Source organism: Delphinus delphis, chromosome 15, assembly GCF_949987515.2.
Source record: "Delphinus delphis chromosome 15, mDelDel1.2, whole genome shotgun sequence".
Lineage (NCBI taxonomy): Eukaryota > Metazoa > Chordata > Mammalia > Artiodactyla > Delphinidae > Delphinus > Delphinus delphis.
Window position 1 is genome coordinate 52994943 of NC_082697.1, and position 17096 is coordinate 53012038.

At 54.1% G+C, this 17096-nt stretch overlaps 1 protein-coding gene across 1 annotated transcript in view; it reads right to left on the bottom strand.

Annotated features, from left to right (window-relative positions):
• The window catches only part of PPL (periplakin), a 43190-nt gene extending 27278 nt beyond the window's left edge, over positions 1–15912 (bottom strand). The window contains exon 1 of the mRNA XM_060031690.1: positions 15851–15912. Coding sequence (XP_059887673.1) covers positions 15851–15912 — 62 coding nt within the window. The remainder of the gene's footprint in view (positions 1–15850) is intronic.
• Positions 15913–17096: the final 1184 nt, after the last annotated feature.

Genomic DNA, 17096 nt, shown 5'->3' on the forward strand with positions numbered 1-17096 from the left:
ACCTCGAGTGGTCCCTGCCTTTTTATCCTGTTTTCCATGGAGGCTGGGCCAGCTCCGGGTTATGCCCAGCTGCCTGGAAGATGCTAGTTAAACACTCACAGAGGGATGACCACGTGCCCGGCTGGTGCTAAGCAAATCACATATAGTTAGCTCATTAATCCTACCACCCCCTGAAGTAGCACTGTTCTGAGTGCACAGAGCCATTAGATAACTTGACCACAGTCTCACTGCCAGAAAGCAGGGTGGGGCTGGGATTCCAATCCAGGCCTCTGGAGAACAGTCTCAGCACTTTTGCCTTTTGGGTTTGGAGTCCTGAATGAGTGGCCCCAAAGGGTCCTGCATTCCTCCTGCCATCTAGCTGGCCATGGGAGCAAACGTGTGTCCTCTTGAGAGCTGCAGAGCCACACACCAGGAGTAGAGGAATGTGGGCGGGTTGGGAACCCGCAGAGAGGGGGTGCAGATCCCAAGAGGGCTGGGAACTGGCTGGGCCGGTCCAGCTTTTCATCTGGCTAATGAGCCGCACCAGGGTGCTGTCAGCCCGCCCGACTGATGGAGGCCCAGATACAGCCCTTCCCTAGCAACCTCTTCTGGGCCTGGTCCCACCCACGGAGATGAAAATCTCCTGGCTGAGCCAGGAGAGCCGAGGTGCCCCCAGCCACCCAGAGAAGGGACGGGACCAGGGAAGCGGCTCTAAGTGACAGGCTGAGAGAGGGACATGCCCAGCCTCCCTCCACTTACTCAGAAGTTTAACATGGACACAGGGGCTGCGGGCAGTGACCATGGGCACTGGTAGTTGCATCCGAAGTCATCCAGCCCCACCTGCTCATTACATATGTGAGCAAACTGAGGCCCTCAGAAGCGAACGCACCCACCCAAGGTCACACGGTGGGCAGCCAGTGTCCTTAGTCAGACAGGGTTCAAATCCATTTGTGTAACCTTAGAGGAGGTACTTTACATTTCTGGACCTCGGTTTTACCATCTGTCAAATGGGCAAGATACATCCTATCTAGGTAAGTGAGGTGGGCAGGGAGGGTCAGGGTCACTTCTGGAAACACCAGAATCTCAAGCTTCAAAGACCACTTTGGGGTTCAAGGACTGAGCTGGAGGTTGGGAGCAGCCTCTGGGGGCCCATAAGCAGATTAGACATCATGTAAGCTCAAGAGTGGAGTGTCACCGGTTTTACCAGCGCCTAAAACAGTGCCTGGCACACAGGAGACACTCAACAAATACTTATGCTGTACAGCAGAAACTAACAACATGGTAAATCAACTACACTCCAATAAAAAATAACAAAACCAAATATCCATTCTAATCACCTAGCGCAGGGGCCCCATAAATGGTGACAAAGACTATTCATGAAACACCTATTCATTGCACTTTTACTCCCTGCAGGGCTTGCCATTCAAATGAGACTGAGCCCTTACATTGCTCCCTGATCTGTGCATGGGGCTCTGCCTGTGGACTCCCTTTCTCTTCTGGGAACCCCTTCTTGCCAGTGGCGCCTGGTCCTGTAAAATAGGTTCCTTCTAAAAAAACAGTAACTTGGGGGCTTCCCCGGTGGTGCAGTGGTTAAGAATCCACCTGCCAATGCAGGGGACACGGGTTCAATCCCTGGTCTGGGAAGATCCCACATGCCGCGGAGCAACTAAGCCCGTTGTGCCACAACTACTGAGCCTGCGCTCTAGAGCCCGTGTGCCACACCTACTGAAGCCCGTGCACCACAACAAAGAGTAGCCCCTGCTCACCGCAGCTAGAGAAAGCCTGCAAGCAGCAGTGAAGACCCAACACAGCCATAAATAAATAAATAAATAAAATTTTTTTAAATAAATAAAAATTTTAAAATAGAAGTAAATGTTAAAAAAATTCTTATAAAAATAAATAAAAATAAAAATCAGTAACTTCACAGCGCTGGGGACGGCAAGGTGAACAATGCCAGGGAGAAGGTGCGTCTACATGGAGGACACGGCACTCTCTCGGAATCCTCCTCAATAACGCAAAACCTCCATGTCATCGCTGGGAGCCAGCAGACAAACGCAAATTGAGGGACGGTCTACAAAACACCTGACCAGACCTCTTCAAAAGTATCAAGGTCACAAAAGACCAGACTAAGGGTTAGATGACAGACCTGACGACTAAATGCAACCTGGGGTCCTGGAACAGAAAGAGGGCATCGGGGGGAACTGGGGAGGCAGAACAAAGTTCATAGCTCAGTTTTCTACAAAAAGGTTCCTTCTAGATTTCCAGGTTTTCCAGCAAAATCCTATAGGAATGGATGCTTCTGGGTGATGGTGTGTCCAGGATGCCCACCCGGACAAGTAGGGCAGTGGGTGCTGTGGCCTGACACCCCATCTGGTAAAAGCTGACGGGGACCCAAGACTAGGCTGTCCCCAGAAACAGCCCTCTCAGCCCAGCCCAGTCTGCAGTCAGGGGATGCGAGTGGGTTTCAAAAGCCAGGTATGGTCACACCCAGCAGACTGGGTCTGTTTCTCCAGAGAACCTGCCTTTGTTTTCTTTTCCAGGGCTGAGGAAGTTGGAGTCTGGCGAGGGTCCAGGTCCCATCTAAGGCACAACAAGGGGTCCCATTTACTTGGCCTGGTCTGCGTATGAGACTCCTGGTAAGAGGAGGGAAAACGGGGTGCAGGCCACCCGGGGGGCTGCCTCAGAGCCCCGGGGTGGGTTTGAGGACACTCGGGGACAAACAGTTGCTTTCTGGGCCTGAGCCCACAGGCACCAGCCTGGAACAGACGTCTCTTTGTATCTCAGGATGTACTCTGAGTGTTGGAACTGTGGGGAGACGGCCTGGGAGCCTCAAGTGGCATCGGGTATGCTCTCTCCGTCACCGGGAGTTAGAAACTCAATAACCACAGCCCGACCTGCTTTGCAGGTGGCCACTCACAGCCCAAGAGGTCAGCTGCAGAGTGGGGAGCTGGGGCTGGAACCCAGTGCTGTGATGTCCAGGGGGCAGCCCAGGACAGCCTGTGGTCTGGTCAGCGGGCCAGCAGGGATGCCAACTAGAGAAGTGAGGACAGAGGTGGCACTCCAGGTCACCCAGACTCTGCAGATGCTCCATATGGAGCAAAAAGAAAGAGAATACAGGTGTCTCAGAGGACCCTCAGCCCCACCCACCACTAGTCACTTCTTCTTGCTATAGTTTGTGTGGGGAGCCCCTGGCCCTTTCCCACGATATAGCTGTACTGCAGTATAACCTAGTGGTTAAGCACCCAGACCAATGGCAGGCAGCCTAGATTCAGATCCTGACACAGTCCTTGTTAAACTGTCAGTTACTTAGCCTTTCTGAGCCTCAGGTTCCCCATCTGTCACTGGGGGTCATGGCAGTCCACACCCCTCAGGGCTGGGGCAGTTAATTGAGAGAGCAGATAGAGGACTTCCCTAGTGGCAGAGTGGTTAAGAATCCACCTGCCAATGCAGGGGACATGCGTTCGAGCCCTGGTCTGGGAAGATCCCACAGCAACTAAGCCTGTGCTGAGCCTGCGCTCTAGAGCCCATGAGCCACAACTACTGAGCCTGCATGCCACAACTACTGAAGCCCGTGCGCCTAGAGCCCGAGCTCTGCAACAAGAGAAGCCACTGCAATGAGAAGCCCGCGCATCGCGACAAAGAGTAGCCCCAGTTCGCCGTAACTAGAGAAAGCCTGCATGTAGCAACGAAGACCCAACACAGCCAAAAATAAATAAATACATTTATAAAAAAAAAGAGAGAGAAAGAGGGGATACAAAGTGCTGCCTTGGAGGGAGCCCGGGGTTCTCTGCTTCCACCCCGAGTCACCACCCAGGGATTTGGGCTCCTTTTAAGGAGCAGATAAAGGCCAGCAGCTAAGGCTCCATGTGAGAACCCACGGGTACGGAGAGCTAAAAAAAGACCCCGGGCCACCCACACCATCCACACCGATGCTTGTGCAAGCCCAGACGCACTCTGCTTCCACCTTGTGGATGTCACCTCGCCCGGGCGTGGAGAATTCACAAGTAACCTCAATATTTGGAAATGTCTCCTCCGACTCCTGCAGGGAGAGGCCATGCACGTATACGGGTAATGAGGCTGCAAGGAGGATGCGGCTCCCAGGCCCAACCACCTTGAGTTTGGACTAAGGATCAGGTCACTAGGTTTGGGGATTTGAGAGGTTCAGGGTGTTTCTACCATGAGTTTTGCTGCTCTGAGAACTCTCCCCTGTCTGCATCCGGGAAACCACAGGACGGAAGGGTGGGGAGGCCTCATCTACCAGGTCGTTTAAGCAGAACCCCAAGAACCACCCCAGGTCCCTGCCTCTCCCTCTCCTGCTTCCACCTAGGAACAGAGCCCTGTGCTCCCATCCTCTCTCGGGCCCTAAGGTCTTCACCTTGATCAAGCGTATCACCTCTCACCTGGACCAATGCCAATAGCCACACCCAACCATCTCCTTGCACCCTGACTCTCGCTGCCCCCAGCCAGCTTCGGCACATTTATCAGAGATCTTTCAACGATGCAACCAGATCTCGCCATTGTCCGGCCTCAAACTTGCCAATGCTCCCAAACACTCTCAGAAGAGAGCTCGCTCTCCTGCCCAGGACCTGCCTCTCCCGCCCCAACCTTTGCTGCCTTTAGCTCTCCCTCTCCTGGTCACCCTGCACCAACTGGCCCATTCCTCTCCATCCTGCCTGCAGGGAGGGAAACTGAGTCAGCCTGGACCAGGGAAAGAACGTAGACTGAGTTTGGGCTCGGGCAGGTTCCTTAGTCTCTCTGTGCCCCGGTTTTCTCATCTGCAAAAGAATCAGCCCCACCCAGAGGGTTGAGACAATTCAAGGAGATGATTCTTGTAAAGCACTCTGGACCTTGGACGTGGCTGTCACACCACAAGGATTCAGGTTTGTTTCACCTGCCTACCCTTAATTTCCTCGTCCGCACAATCAGGTTATTGCATCTACTGACCGGGTAGCAAACAGAAGCGGGTGGGGTCGGCACTATGTTACTTTGCTTTCAAGGCCATCGCTGCCCAATAAAAACAGAATATGAGTATATTTGTAGTTAAGACTTCCTAGTAGCCACATGAAAAACATAAAAAGAAACAGATGAACTTAACTTTTATACACTATTTTATTTAACCACATATAGCTAAAATGTTATTTTGACAGCTAGTGAATAGAACATTATTAGTGAGATAGTTTACATTCTTTTTTTCATAGTAAGTTCCTCAATGTCTGGCATGTGGTGTACACTTGCAGGACATCTCAGTTTGTTCTAAGCACATCTCATGTGGCTGGTGGTTAACAAATAGGACAGCACAGTTCTGGGTGGTTCTGGGGCCTCTGGACTGCTTTGCTCTAAGCCCATAGTGACTGCAGCCCATCAGTTCTGCCATAATGAAGCTGATAGATGCTCAGAGCATCTATCCACTTCACTTAGTGCCTGGTACCTAGGGACATGTAATAAAAGGTCCTTTCCTGCCACTCTCCCACCAGACCCACACAGGCTGGCCAGACACCTGCCCAAGGCCAGGTCTCATCTATGGGTCTCTGGCTGCCTGACTTCAAAACAATCCAGGGCTCCCAGCTGTGCCCATCAGAGCATGGTGCCTGGTTGTGCAGTGCCAAGGCACACAGACCACAGCCCCACACCCTTTCCCAGGCCACTGGAGCTGTAGCATCCTTGCCCATGGCCATGGGGCAGAGCCAGGGGCACGTGACCTGCTCCAGCCATCCCTCCCTCCTGCCTGAGAGAACAGCCTCTTTCCTGACCTGCCACTCCAGGGAACAGCTCACACCCCAGACACCACGGAGAGGCCACAGCTCTGCCATAACCCCCACCCCGTCGGTCACAGCCCAACTTGCTTTCTCTTTCCAGGTGTCGAGATGGGAACTGGCAGGTTAAGAGTGTGTCTGATGGGGACGGCCCTTCCTCCCTGGCCAGGGCCACCTCACCTTCCAGGCCTGAGTCAATCCCCATGTTCTGGCCCTTGATCATGTCCATGGTTCCTCCCTTTTGGGGTTAATTCTGTCTCTGTAGGTGCCAGCAGGGAGGATCAGTCTCGGAATGCCTGGAATGCACAGGAGCCCACACCTCTCCCAGGAACCAGCCTCCCCAGCCTCGCCCCTCCTAGAGCCCAGAGAAGGGGTCTGGCCTCCTACTTGCCATGTAGGCAGGCTGCCTCCAGGGCCAGCCAGGCCCTAAGCGGCTCCCAGGCAACTTCCAAGCTCATCTTGGGGGCTAGGTGGCTCCCAGCCTCCACCTCCTTTAAACACTGCCTGGCTGAGAGAGCGAAGGCTATCACTCCAGGACACCTGCCCTGCCCCTGCCACAAAGGCACACACAGTAGGTGCAAGAAATGATCGCTGAATATGAACAACCAAACACTGAGAGGACGCACTAGATGCCCATCACCCACTCAGCCCTTTCCTGCAACATCTGCTGAAATCTCGCAGCCCTGGGAGAAGGGCACCCTTATAGTAATTGGGGCGCTTTTCTTAATTCCGTGTATTACGTTATAAACTTTTGGACGAAAAGGATTTACTCATCTCTTGGGTTGGCCCTTCTGTAGCCTTTAATTCGAGGCCTTGCACAGGCTTGGGGCTCAATAAATAGGTATTGAATTGAGCAGACATTTTATAGCACGTAAACAATTCTTATCTCTCCATTTTCCAGATGAAGATAATTGAGGCTCAAACGGGTTAAGAAAACTGCCCAAGGTCACACAGTTGAAAAGTGATAACGCCAAGATTTGAACAGGTGCCAGAGCCATCTCCTCAGAACATGGGGGATGTCAATACTATTCCACAAAGTGACAGGAGATACTGGGGAGGCGGGACAAAGCAGCAAGGCGTGCACCACCCAGGGGAGCGTGATGATTTACATCTTGTTGGCATCTTTATCAGTATAATTAAACCCAGTGGTTGAGTAACAATCAGTGGTGGTAGCTGAGGGTGAGTCATTCTCCTAAGATGTCACCACAAGGGGCTCCCAGCCTGTCCCTCTGAACGGGCCATTGCGGGGAAGGAAATGGTATGAAGAAACGACACGCAGTCCTGCTTTGATCCTAACAGCCCATCATCAAGGCTGGTACTATTATTGCTTGCAGTGCAGATAAAGAAGCTGAGCCTGGGGAGGAAGGGAGAATTCCCTGGAGCCAGAAGGTCAGCGTTTATGCTGGTGACTGCTGCCACCCCCCGCCAGTTTTTCAGATCGTCAATATTTCTAGATATTCAGTAATTGCTGAATAAATTTTCACCCCCACCCCCAAATCCTTGTCCTCTCTCTGCCCCTCTTACAGGCCCTGGGGAATAAGTCCTTCTCCATTACCAAGTCATGCCACAACTACTGAAGCCTGTGCGCCTAGAGCCCATGTTCCGCAACAAGAAAAGTCACTGCAATGAGAAGCCCGCGCACCGTAACGAAGAGTAGACTCCACTCACTGCAACTAGAGAAAAGCCCGCATGTGGCAACAAAGACCCAATGCAGCCAAAAATAAATAAATAAATAAATAAATAAATAAATAAAATGTTTGCTCAATTCAACACCTATTTATTGAGCCCCAAGCCTATGCAAGGCCTGGAATTAAGGGCTATGAAAGAGCCCCCACCAAAAGATAAGTAAGTCCTTATTGTCCAGAAGTTTATGGTCTAATAGGCAGGATTAAGAAAAGCACCCCAATAACTGTAATTCTAAAGATTCAGATTGCCTGGGTCAGGGTATTTTCATCCATTCTGCCCCATTTAGGCCTTGTATCCTAAATTGATTGTGAAAATACAGCTCAGTCCAATAAAATGCAGGGAAAGAGCAAGAAGGAAACAAAGAGAAAGCATGATAATAGGAAATACAAAATAATATGGCAGGAGTAGGTCCAAACACATCATTCATTACAATAAATGTGCATGAGTTAAATTCACCTGCTAAAAGATAAGACTCTCAGGTGAGAACGGGAAGACAAAAAAAAAAAAGCCAGCTCTATGCCATTTTATAAGGCATGTACCTAAAACAAAATAACACAGGAAGGTTGAGAATAAAAGAAGAGAGTGCGACAGACTAGGCAACTGCTGCTTTAGCTCTTTTAAAGGAAGAGCAAGGTGCATATAACTCTATGGACAAGTTATATTGCTCATATACTTAAGGCAATCAGTGAAAACATGGGATTTGATGGCTGCACATCAAAAGACTGAAGTCTGGGCCCTGCTTCACTGATTCTGACTTAACTGGTCTGCAACAGGACCTGGGCATCACCTTCAAAGCTCAGATGATTCTAACGTGCAGGCAGGGCTGGGAACAAGGGAATGAACCACAGTCTTGTGTTACAGGGTTAGGGGAGCAGATTGAGGAAGAATCCCCAGGTCTCTGCAGGAAGGAAGTCTTGTAGAAAGCAATACCCAGGAAGCACCCAACAAATACCAGATTGACTGGTCAACTGACTGATAGGCTCCCTACTAGAAACTTCCATGGTAATTAGCTGGGTGTGGAGGAACTTACTGTCTATAAATCCTGGGGAAGTAGGTTCTAAAGTGAGAGGGCTGCTGGTGTAGTAACTCCGGCTCCGTTTCATGGCCCAATCTGTTTCTGCCCAGGGAAGACCTCCCCAAAAGTGTGTGCTTTGGGGCTTTCATTACAGACACACACACAGAAGTTCAAGCCACTTTGGGTAACACCAAGGCGTGTCTTGGAGATTTCTGCAAGGTTTAAATGGGGCTCAAGCCAATCTCAACACTCCCGGTTGTTACGACGTCATTCCGGGTTTGAGACCAGTGGACAAGGAGTACTGGCCTTGGTTTATGAAGCACCTACTATGTGCCTGATGCTTCACACATGTCACGTCCAGTTCTCTCCATTATCCTACACACCTCTGATTTGCAGATTCAAAACAGACCTCCCACCACTGCCTACAGAGCACCTGCTGTGTGCTAGGCATTGTTCCAGGGATGTGGCAGTGACCACACAGCCTGCAAAGCCCCTGCCTTCATGAAGCCCAGAGTGGGGCAGGAATGTGGCCAGCAGCACAGCTGACAAGAGGCACAGCTGGACCTGGAAGTCAGGTCTGCATCTCCCAAACCCAGGCTGTTTCTATTCTACCCACCAATCCTTTAGCTTCAGCTTCCCTCTCAGTAACATGGGGGTTTTGTTGCCCAGTTTACAGTTGAGAAGAGTCATCCCTGCCTTTAGCTTCAGCTTCCCTCTCAGTAACATGGGGGTTTTGTTGCCCAGTTTACAGTTGAGAAGAGTCAAGCTCCTTATCCGGAGCAGCAGGACTGCAGCCCTCTCTGTTCTTGGTGGCATAAACTCAGAATCCTTCCTCAACCTTCAACTAGAACCAAAAAGTCTCCACGCCCAGGATGGAGAAGTGAAAACCTTAAAAGCCATGAGTCTGAAATCTGAGCCCAGGCTGCTGGCGCAGCAAAGAATTCTGCACGTGACTGTTTTACTGCAGCTGCTCAGCCTTCCAGGGTCAGCAGGCCTTGATGGGGTGGAGCTACTGGCCAGCGAGCAGCCCATTGTGCATTTATCATATAAGACCTGACAAACCCTCTGCCCAGGAAAGGATGGGCTGGCGACCAGCTGGGACACCCTACCAGCCAGCTCGCCTGCTCCCAGCTCATAGCAGCTGAGACTCTGAAACTCTGAGCCTCACCTGGAAAAGACAGATGAAGGTAATATATTCTAAGAAAGACAATACAGTCATAATTTAGGGAGGTTGTTCCAAGCTAGGACTCAACCTCAGAGGTTGTCATGTGTTCACACCTTTCCCAGTTCCCATTCTGTTGTCCCCTCCCCCACTTCTGAGACTCTCCCTTTGTGTCTCTCCATCCAGAAACCTCTGGCTTGTCCTCCATTTTTTAAAAAGATAAATAAATAAATTTATTTATTTATTTAATTTTTGGCTGTGCTGGGTCTTCACTGCTGCACGTGGGCTTTCTCTAGCTGCAGTGAGCAGGGGCCACTCTTTGTTGTGGTTTATGGGCTTCTCATTGCAGTGGCTTCTCTTGTTGCGGAGCACGGGATCTAGGTGCACGGGCGTCAGTAGTTGTGGCACGCGGGCTCAGTAGTTGTGGCACATGGGCTCTAGAGCGCAGGCTCAGTAGTTGTGGTGCACGGGCTTAGTCGCTCCGCGGCATGTGGGATCTTCCCAGACCAGGGCTCGAACCCGTGTCCCTTGAATTGGCAGGCGGATTCTTAACCACCGTGCCAAGGAAGCCCTTGCAGCCTGTTTATGGAGCACACAGAAGATGGGGGATGGGACAGGGGACTCTCTGCTCAGGCCCTCCCATGCAGGAAAGGGAAGGGCTCCACCTGCCTGGAGGCAGGAAGGGGCACCTGGGGCCTCCCTCCCCAGGCTTAGGAGGATGGAAGACAGAAGACCCATCAAAAGCAGAGAGAACAAAGACCAAGGACCATTTCTGTCTTCGCACTCCTGAGACAGGCTGGGGCAGGCAGGCTGGGGCAGGCAGGCTGGGAGAGTGGCAGGTGGCACTGGCAACGCCCCGCACAGCCCTGCCTAGAGCAGAGAGGAGCTGGGACTCCTGGGTCCTCCTCCCTTGACAAAGAGCCTTGGAAACGCTCCCAAAGGCAGCTTCTCCCCCAGCCCCCAGGGCCCTCCAGAGGTCCCTCACCCTCCTTAGAGTGTTGCCTAAAAGGTATGAATTGAGCTCAGCCTCTCCCCACAAAACTCCCTGCTCCCAGATGAGTGCCCTGACCATGCCTGAAATGCCACCATTAGCAGCCATTGTTCTGTTCTGAATCTAATTTACTAGGTCTCGTTCCTTCTGCCAAGCGAACTGGGCAAGTGAGGGCAAAGCCAGAGAGAGGAGAGGCAGAAAGGGCTGCTGGGCGGAGTCAGGGATACAAAACCCAATGACTCCACCATCTGGCCTGCAGCAGTCCCAGAGACAGCTGCCACCAGCCCCAAGTACAGGTGGGGAGACCTAGTTTCCCTCCCCAGGGGCCCTGAGCCCCCCGCATCAGCCATTTGTGAGCTGTGAGCCCAAGGTGAGTGCCTTTACTATTGGCCTCAGTGTTACCCTCTGTGAAATGGGACACCACCGCCAGCCTGGCAGGCTCGGTGTCAGAAGGAGATGCTATAACGTCCATGGCCATGCTGGGAGCACAGTAGGTGTTGAGAAATGGCTGCGTGGACCACTCGGTCCTGGTCACCCACATGGTGGGAGGTGGGCTTTGCTGACAGGGCCCTCCCCCAAACTGTTCAAGCTTTCCAGCTTCACTGATCAGTGCATGAGTGTCTCTCCATGTGTCTTCTTTTTTTTTTGGCTGTGCTGCGCGGCATGTGGGAGATTAGTTCCGTGACCAGGGATTGAACCCATGCCCCCTGAATTGGAAGCCCAGAGTCTTAACCATTGGACCGCCAGGGAAGTTTCTCCATGTATCTTCTTTTTTTAAAAAATATTTTATTTATTTATTTGGTTGCATCAGGTCTTAGTTGTGACACAGGGGCTCCTTTGTTACGGCTCGCTGGCTCCTTAGTTGTGGCATGCGAACTCTTAGTTGCGGCATGCATGTGGGCTCTAGTTCCCTGACCAGGGATCGAACCCGGGTACCCTGCATTGGGAGCTCAGAGTCTTAACCGCTGTGCCACCAGGGAAGTCCCCCTCCATGTGTTTTCTTAAGTGGGGGTCCATGTGAATGCTGGGGTGATTTGAATGAGAGTCAGCTGACCTCCTGCCCCACTTGGGCTGTAGCCTCCACAGCTGGAAGAAGACCAGCTGCCTGGTCACCTCTGGTCTTAGCACCATTCTCATCTTTAACAGCAGTGTGTGATTACCAGTATTGGCTGCCATGATTTACTGAGCACTCACTGTAAGCCCTGGTCTGGGGCTGGGCCCATCACATGCATTATCTTGCTTGATCCACTAGTGACCTCACCAGCTGGGTGTTCCTGCATCACTCCCATTTCACAGATGAGGAAACTGAGACTCAGAGGTGTTACCTGATCTGCCCAAGGTCACACAGCTTAGGAGAGACAGAGCTGGGGCTTCAACTCAAACCTGGATGGCATCAGACTCTATGCTTTTAACCACCGAGAGGCCCAGGGTACCCCAGCTGGATTCCAGGAGGACACGCAGCTCTTTCACTAGTCTCCAAAGCCTTGGGCCCTGCCTCCCACATAGGGCACCCCCCCCCCATTAGGACTGGGCCATTCTTGCAGGACTGTGCCCAGGTGAGGTCAGGAAGCGAGCCGAGGCTGTTGGGTGCTTAGTGGGGCCCAGGCCTGTGTGGAGGGGCAAAATTAGCCCCATTTTACAGATAGGGAAGCTGAAGCTCACAGTGAGGCCAAATTTGTTTGCCAAAATCAAACACAGGCAGAATTCAGTCTAACTCCAGAACTGGATCTAACCACTCCATTTCTCCCAATGACAGGGCAGACACCTCCCCAGGAAGTCCTCCCTGATAGCCCAGGTCTCCCCGTAACCCTGACAGCCCTCACTTCAGACCAGTCAGGGAGCACCAGAGCCATCGGGCTGGAGACCTCGTCTGTCCATCTCTACATCCTCCCGCACCAGGCTCCCATCACCACCACGACACAGTCCTGTAACCATACTAGTAATTAAGCAAAATTCCATCAAGTGCAGAGAGACTGTCAATGTCTCTTCCACATCCACCCCCACCGCCTGGGAATGGTACCCCCTGAGTTGTGCAGTGCACTGCCTGTCCATCATGGCATCCAGCCCAATCCCAGACACATAGTAGGTGCCTATTCGAATTTATTCAATAGTTATAATCATCATAGCTGTCGTGGACTGAGGCTTCCTATAATTCTCAACCCTTCCCTGCATTATTTCATTTAATCCTCATGCCAATATCACCAGGCAGGTACTACTTTTATGCCCATTCTACAGGTGAGAAAACAGAGGCTCAGAGAGGCCAAGCAGCTCTCTCTAGGTCGCACAGCCGGGAAGCAGGGGCTGGCTGGAGCTGTACTCTCAGCCACAAAGCAGGGCGGTAGGACCAGGGCCCCTGCTGAGCTGGATACTATCCTCAGTGACCTGAACCATCAGGCCTGACCCTGTCATTAGTTCAGGTGTGCACACCAGTTCCCATACCTGTCATTAGGAACCAGGGCAATGAGAGCAGCTGAGTTCACACCCAGTTTCAGCTGCTAAAAGGCTGACAAACAGGGAGGGGTGGTTTTCTCCAAGGGGGCTCTCCATTCACTAATTTCTGTTCACTTGCGCAGTCCAAAGCCCGTGACTGCTGGGTGTGAAGGTCGCAAGTCCTGGTTCCTGGATCCCCTTTGCTGGGGACAGGGATGCTGACCCTCAGGCTGGGTAATTCCTATGTGCTGGGGGCATTCTCTCCATTGTTACATGTGCTCCTCCCAGCAACTCTATGCAGAAGATATTAGCACCATCCCTGCTTTGCAGACAAGGAAACTGAGGCTCAGAGAGGTTTCTGCCCACAGCAGATGTAGCAGAGCTGGGACCAGAGGTGAGGAGCTCCTAGCCTCCTCAATGCTGAATCTCACTGGCAACCCCGCCCGCCTTCCCCCAGACAGAGGAGGAGGGCCCCAGAAAACTCAGGGTGCAAGAATAACTTGGGGGTCAGCACCCTGTGACCAGCAACCACATCTTAGAGTTACAGGTACAGGGCTATGCACTCGGTAACACTCAAGAGATTCTTGTTGACAGAATTGGGCAAGAGGCAACCCCCCATCCCACAATCTGGTCCATGAACTTGTCCCCACCAAGGGGAAGGGGCAGAGGGACATGCTGGGCTTGTACGACCATGGGCACCTGGCTCCTACCCAGGGCTGTGACTGTGTGGGGCCACGGGGGTGTGATGGAAGAGTCTCTCACCCCATCTTGGGGAGAGAATCAGAAAGGCTTCCTGGAGAAAGAGATCTCTAAGCTGAGATCAGTCATTCAGCCAGGGGCAGAGGGTGGCTGCTTTGGGCCAGGAGTATTGAGAGGGGCAGGACCTGTGTCCTTGCCACCCTGAGTCCCTGAAGCTGTAAAGGATGGGAATTCCTTCCTTCCTACCCTCTGCTGGGAAGGCCAAGACCCTCCCAGCTTGTCTGGATTCATTATAACTTTTGTTAGGTCCAAGCCCAGCCCTTGGGGAACTGGATGGATGGAGAGCTGGAGGAAGGGGGAGCTTGAGGGATGGGGGAGGCAGAGGGCAGGGCGAGGCTGGCCCATCTCCTGGTGCGTGGGTGTGTGTGTGTGTGAAGGACTGGAGGGGCCCCAGTCTTGGTGGGGGGAGAACAGAATAGTCCTCCGTGCCTGGCACGGAGCATTTGATTGTGCAACGTCTGAAAGAACATTTCAGGGACTGGACGGGACCCCAGCTGGGTTTGAGAGCCAGCTGGACTCAGCCACAGAGGAACAGCACGCAGGGCCCTGCCCATTCCCTGGGGATGTGAAAGACCAGGGAGGCTTGTGTGTACGTGTATGTGTGTGTGTGGGGGGGCGGGAATCTTGGGAGGGGAGGGGAAGAAATGTCTTTGAGCTTGAAACAATGCAAAGGAGAGAGGCGGCAGTGGGGTCACAGGACAGGGGAGTTTCTGAAAGGACTGGAACTCAAAGAAATGGAAGGCTCACACTCCCCATGCCAGTGCCCAGGCCGCCTGCACCTGTCAGACAGGTCTGCCCGGACTGGACCACAGGGGCAGGGTGGGAGCCCAGGCCAGAGTGTCCTCACTTTCATCTGGGGCCTGGGAGGGAGTGAGGGACAGCTTTCGGTGGAGGGGGTGTCTCAGGTGAGGGCACTTTGGCGTGGATACTCCCAGGCAGGTGGGCTATGCAATTGCTGAGTTCCCCACCTGCCTGAAGCCCCTTGTCGAGAGAAGTCTGGTAAAGGCTCCCTCCCAGCTAGGAGGCCCCGCCCCATTTTCCTTAGAGAGAGGACAGGCAGGGTCTGATTCTGCCCCCACTCTCGATCTTAGCATCTCCAGTTATGAAGTGAATACATTAGGCTTAAAACCGACGTGGGCTGCCGTTTCAAAGCAAACACATTGAGACACGTTATTCCCTTCCCAGGCAGCCCTGAGAACCCGAGGCTTAGAGACGCCACCAGTTTCGGGGCTTTGTGATTTTTCAGGGGGCAGCCACGCCCCTAAGAAATCACGGAGGGAGAAGGCCCCATCGTCTCTCAGCCGATGCGCAGACCCCGGGGCGGGTGGTGGACAAGGGGTGCCTCAGCCCAGGTTCCCCCAACCCGACCCCACACCCACCGGTTCCCCTGCACCAGGTTCTGGAGCGCAGGATGGCAGGTGCTGGGAAGTGCTGCCGCAGGTGGCACAACCCCATCAGGCGCCCCCCCCCATCCCCGCCTGCCTGACGCCAGGAGCACCTGCGCGCTCTCCAAGAAGCACTGGTGAACGCCCGCCACTCAACGCCTCACGCTCCAGCTATATTTCACGGCCCGGGTGCGCCCCTAGACGATGCTTAGGTCCCCTGCGCACCCCACTCCCCGGCCTTGGGTGTAGCATCCTCCAGAGGACACACCACTCTCCACCCTGGCTGTGCTTCCTGGCCCAGGAGGACCCCTGGCGCAAGGGCGACTCCGCAACACCGAGGTCCCCTGTACCTCCAGCTAAGTTCCTCGCCCTCTAAGCACCCAAGCCAGTGCTCTCTGGGCTCCTAGAACTCTCCGGTGCCAAATAGCGGGTTTTCCCTCGGCGCCCCCAGCCCATCCGCATCCCCACCTTGGCGGTGCTTCCCAGCTCAAGGGTGGCCCTCGGGCCCCGCGTTCCCGCGAGTCGCGCACTCCTGGCTGGGTTCCCAGCCCCCTGGGCCTCCCAGGGCAGTGCTTCCTGCGCACCCCCCATCCCCTCAGCCCTCGAGGCTCGGCTGTGCCCCCCACGACCTGGGCGGTGCATCCCGGCCCAGCGCGCCGCCAAGCGCGCTGCGCATGGGCGCCTCCTCACCTGCGGGTCCGAACCGTGGGGCTGTATTTGCCTTTGTTTCTCTTCTTGAAGAGCGAGTTCATGGTGGCGCTTGGGGTGGGCGGGTGGGACGTCGGGTCGCGGCGCCGGTCTGGGCACTGGGCTGCGGAGGCCCCGGCGCGCACCAAAGGGCGGGCAGCGAGCACAGGTGAGCGAGCGGCGGCGCTGGAGCCCCGAGTGCTGCGCGGCGGCGGCGCGCGGTCACTACTCGCGGGGGGCGGGGCTCTCGCAGGCCACTGGCTCTCCCAGCCGCTCCCGAGAAGGTGGTGCTTACCTTCCCGGAGGAGGGGCACCAGGCGGGCGGGGCTTCCAGGCTCGTGAGGCGCCGGGCCAGATCGAGTGGGGCGTCCGCTCTGGACTGGGGGTGGGGACACCGGGTCTTGTCAGGACACAGCCCACCGCCCAGCACGGACATTCGAGATGCTGGGCAGGCGGGCGGGGGCTCACTGGCCACTTTCCCGAGCGTGCTCAGTATCCCCCTCACCCCCGCGCTCCGGGCCTGGCTCCCCCCTGACTGAGGGCCCCATCTGGCTCTCTGCTGCCCCTCTTGGGCATCAGCTCTCCCTTCTCGTTGGCTGAACCCAGGTGGGTGCCCACCTCCCAGGTGTGGCAGACACTGGATGGGTCTCTATGCCTCGGATAGCTAGCGAATTACATTCAGGTGGTAGCAGTGTCGATGGTAATTGAGAGAAGGGAGCTCTGGAGTGCGCTCGCCTGAGTTCAAATCCTGCCGCTACAGTCAGCTGACTCCTTGGCAAGGCTTCTTGCCGTTCCCAACCTCAGTTTCCTTATTTGTCAAACAGTGATAACAACTGTCCTCCATCCCATAGGAGGTTCCTGTAGTTAATTCACACAAAGCACTTAGCACAGCGCCGGAAGTGCCAAGTTAGACTCTGTGCCAGCACGAGTCCAGGTTAGACCGTGGCCCTGTTGCGCCGTGTGCCAGTAGAGAAGGCTGCAGTTAGCAGACAGTGAACTGAGTCTGGAGGTGAGCCAGGGTGGGGCCCTGGCAGCGGGGAGGGTTCAGCACCACTCTGGAGGGCGCTGGGGGTTCTGAGCTCAGCTGGGAAGGAGGAACACACATTCCCCCGGGAGATGCCAGAAGGCATTGGAGATAAGCTATGGCCAAAGGGCTCAAATGGGGAGCAATGAGGTCTGAGAGGCAGAGAAAAAGGGGCCCCCACTGGGTATCCAGAGTCCTCAGGGCAGTCCCTTCCCCAGCTGTTTT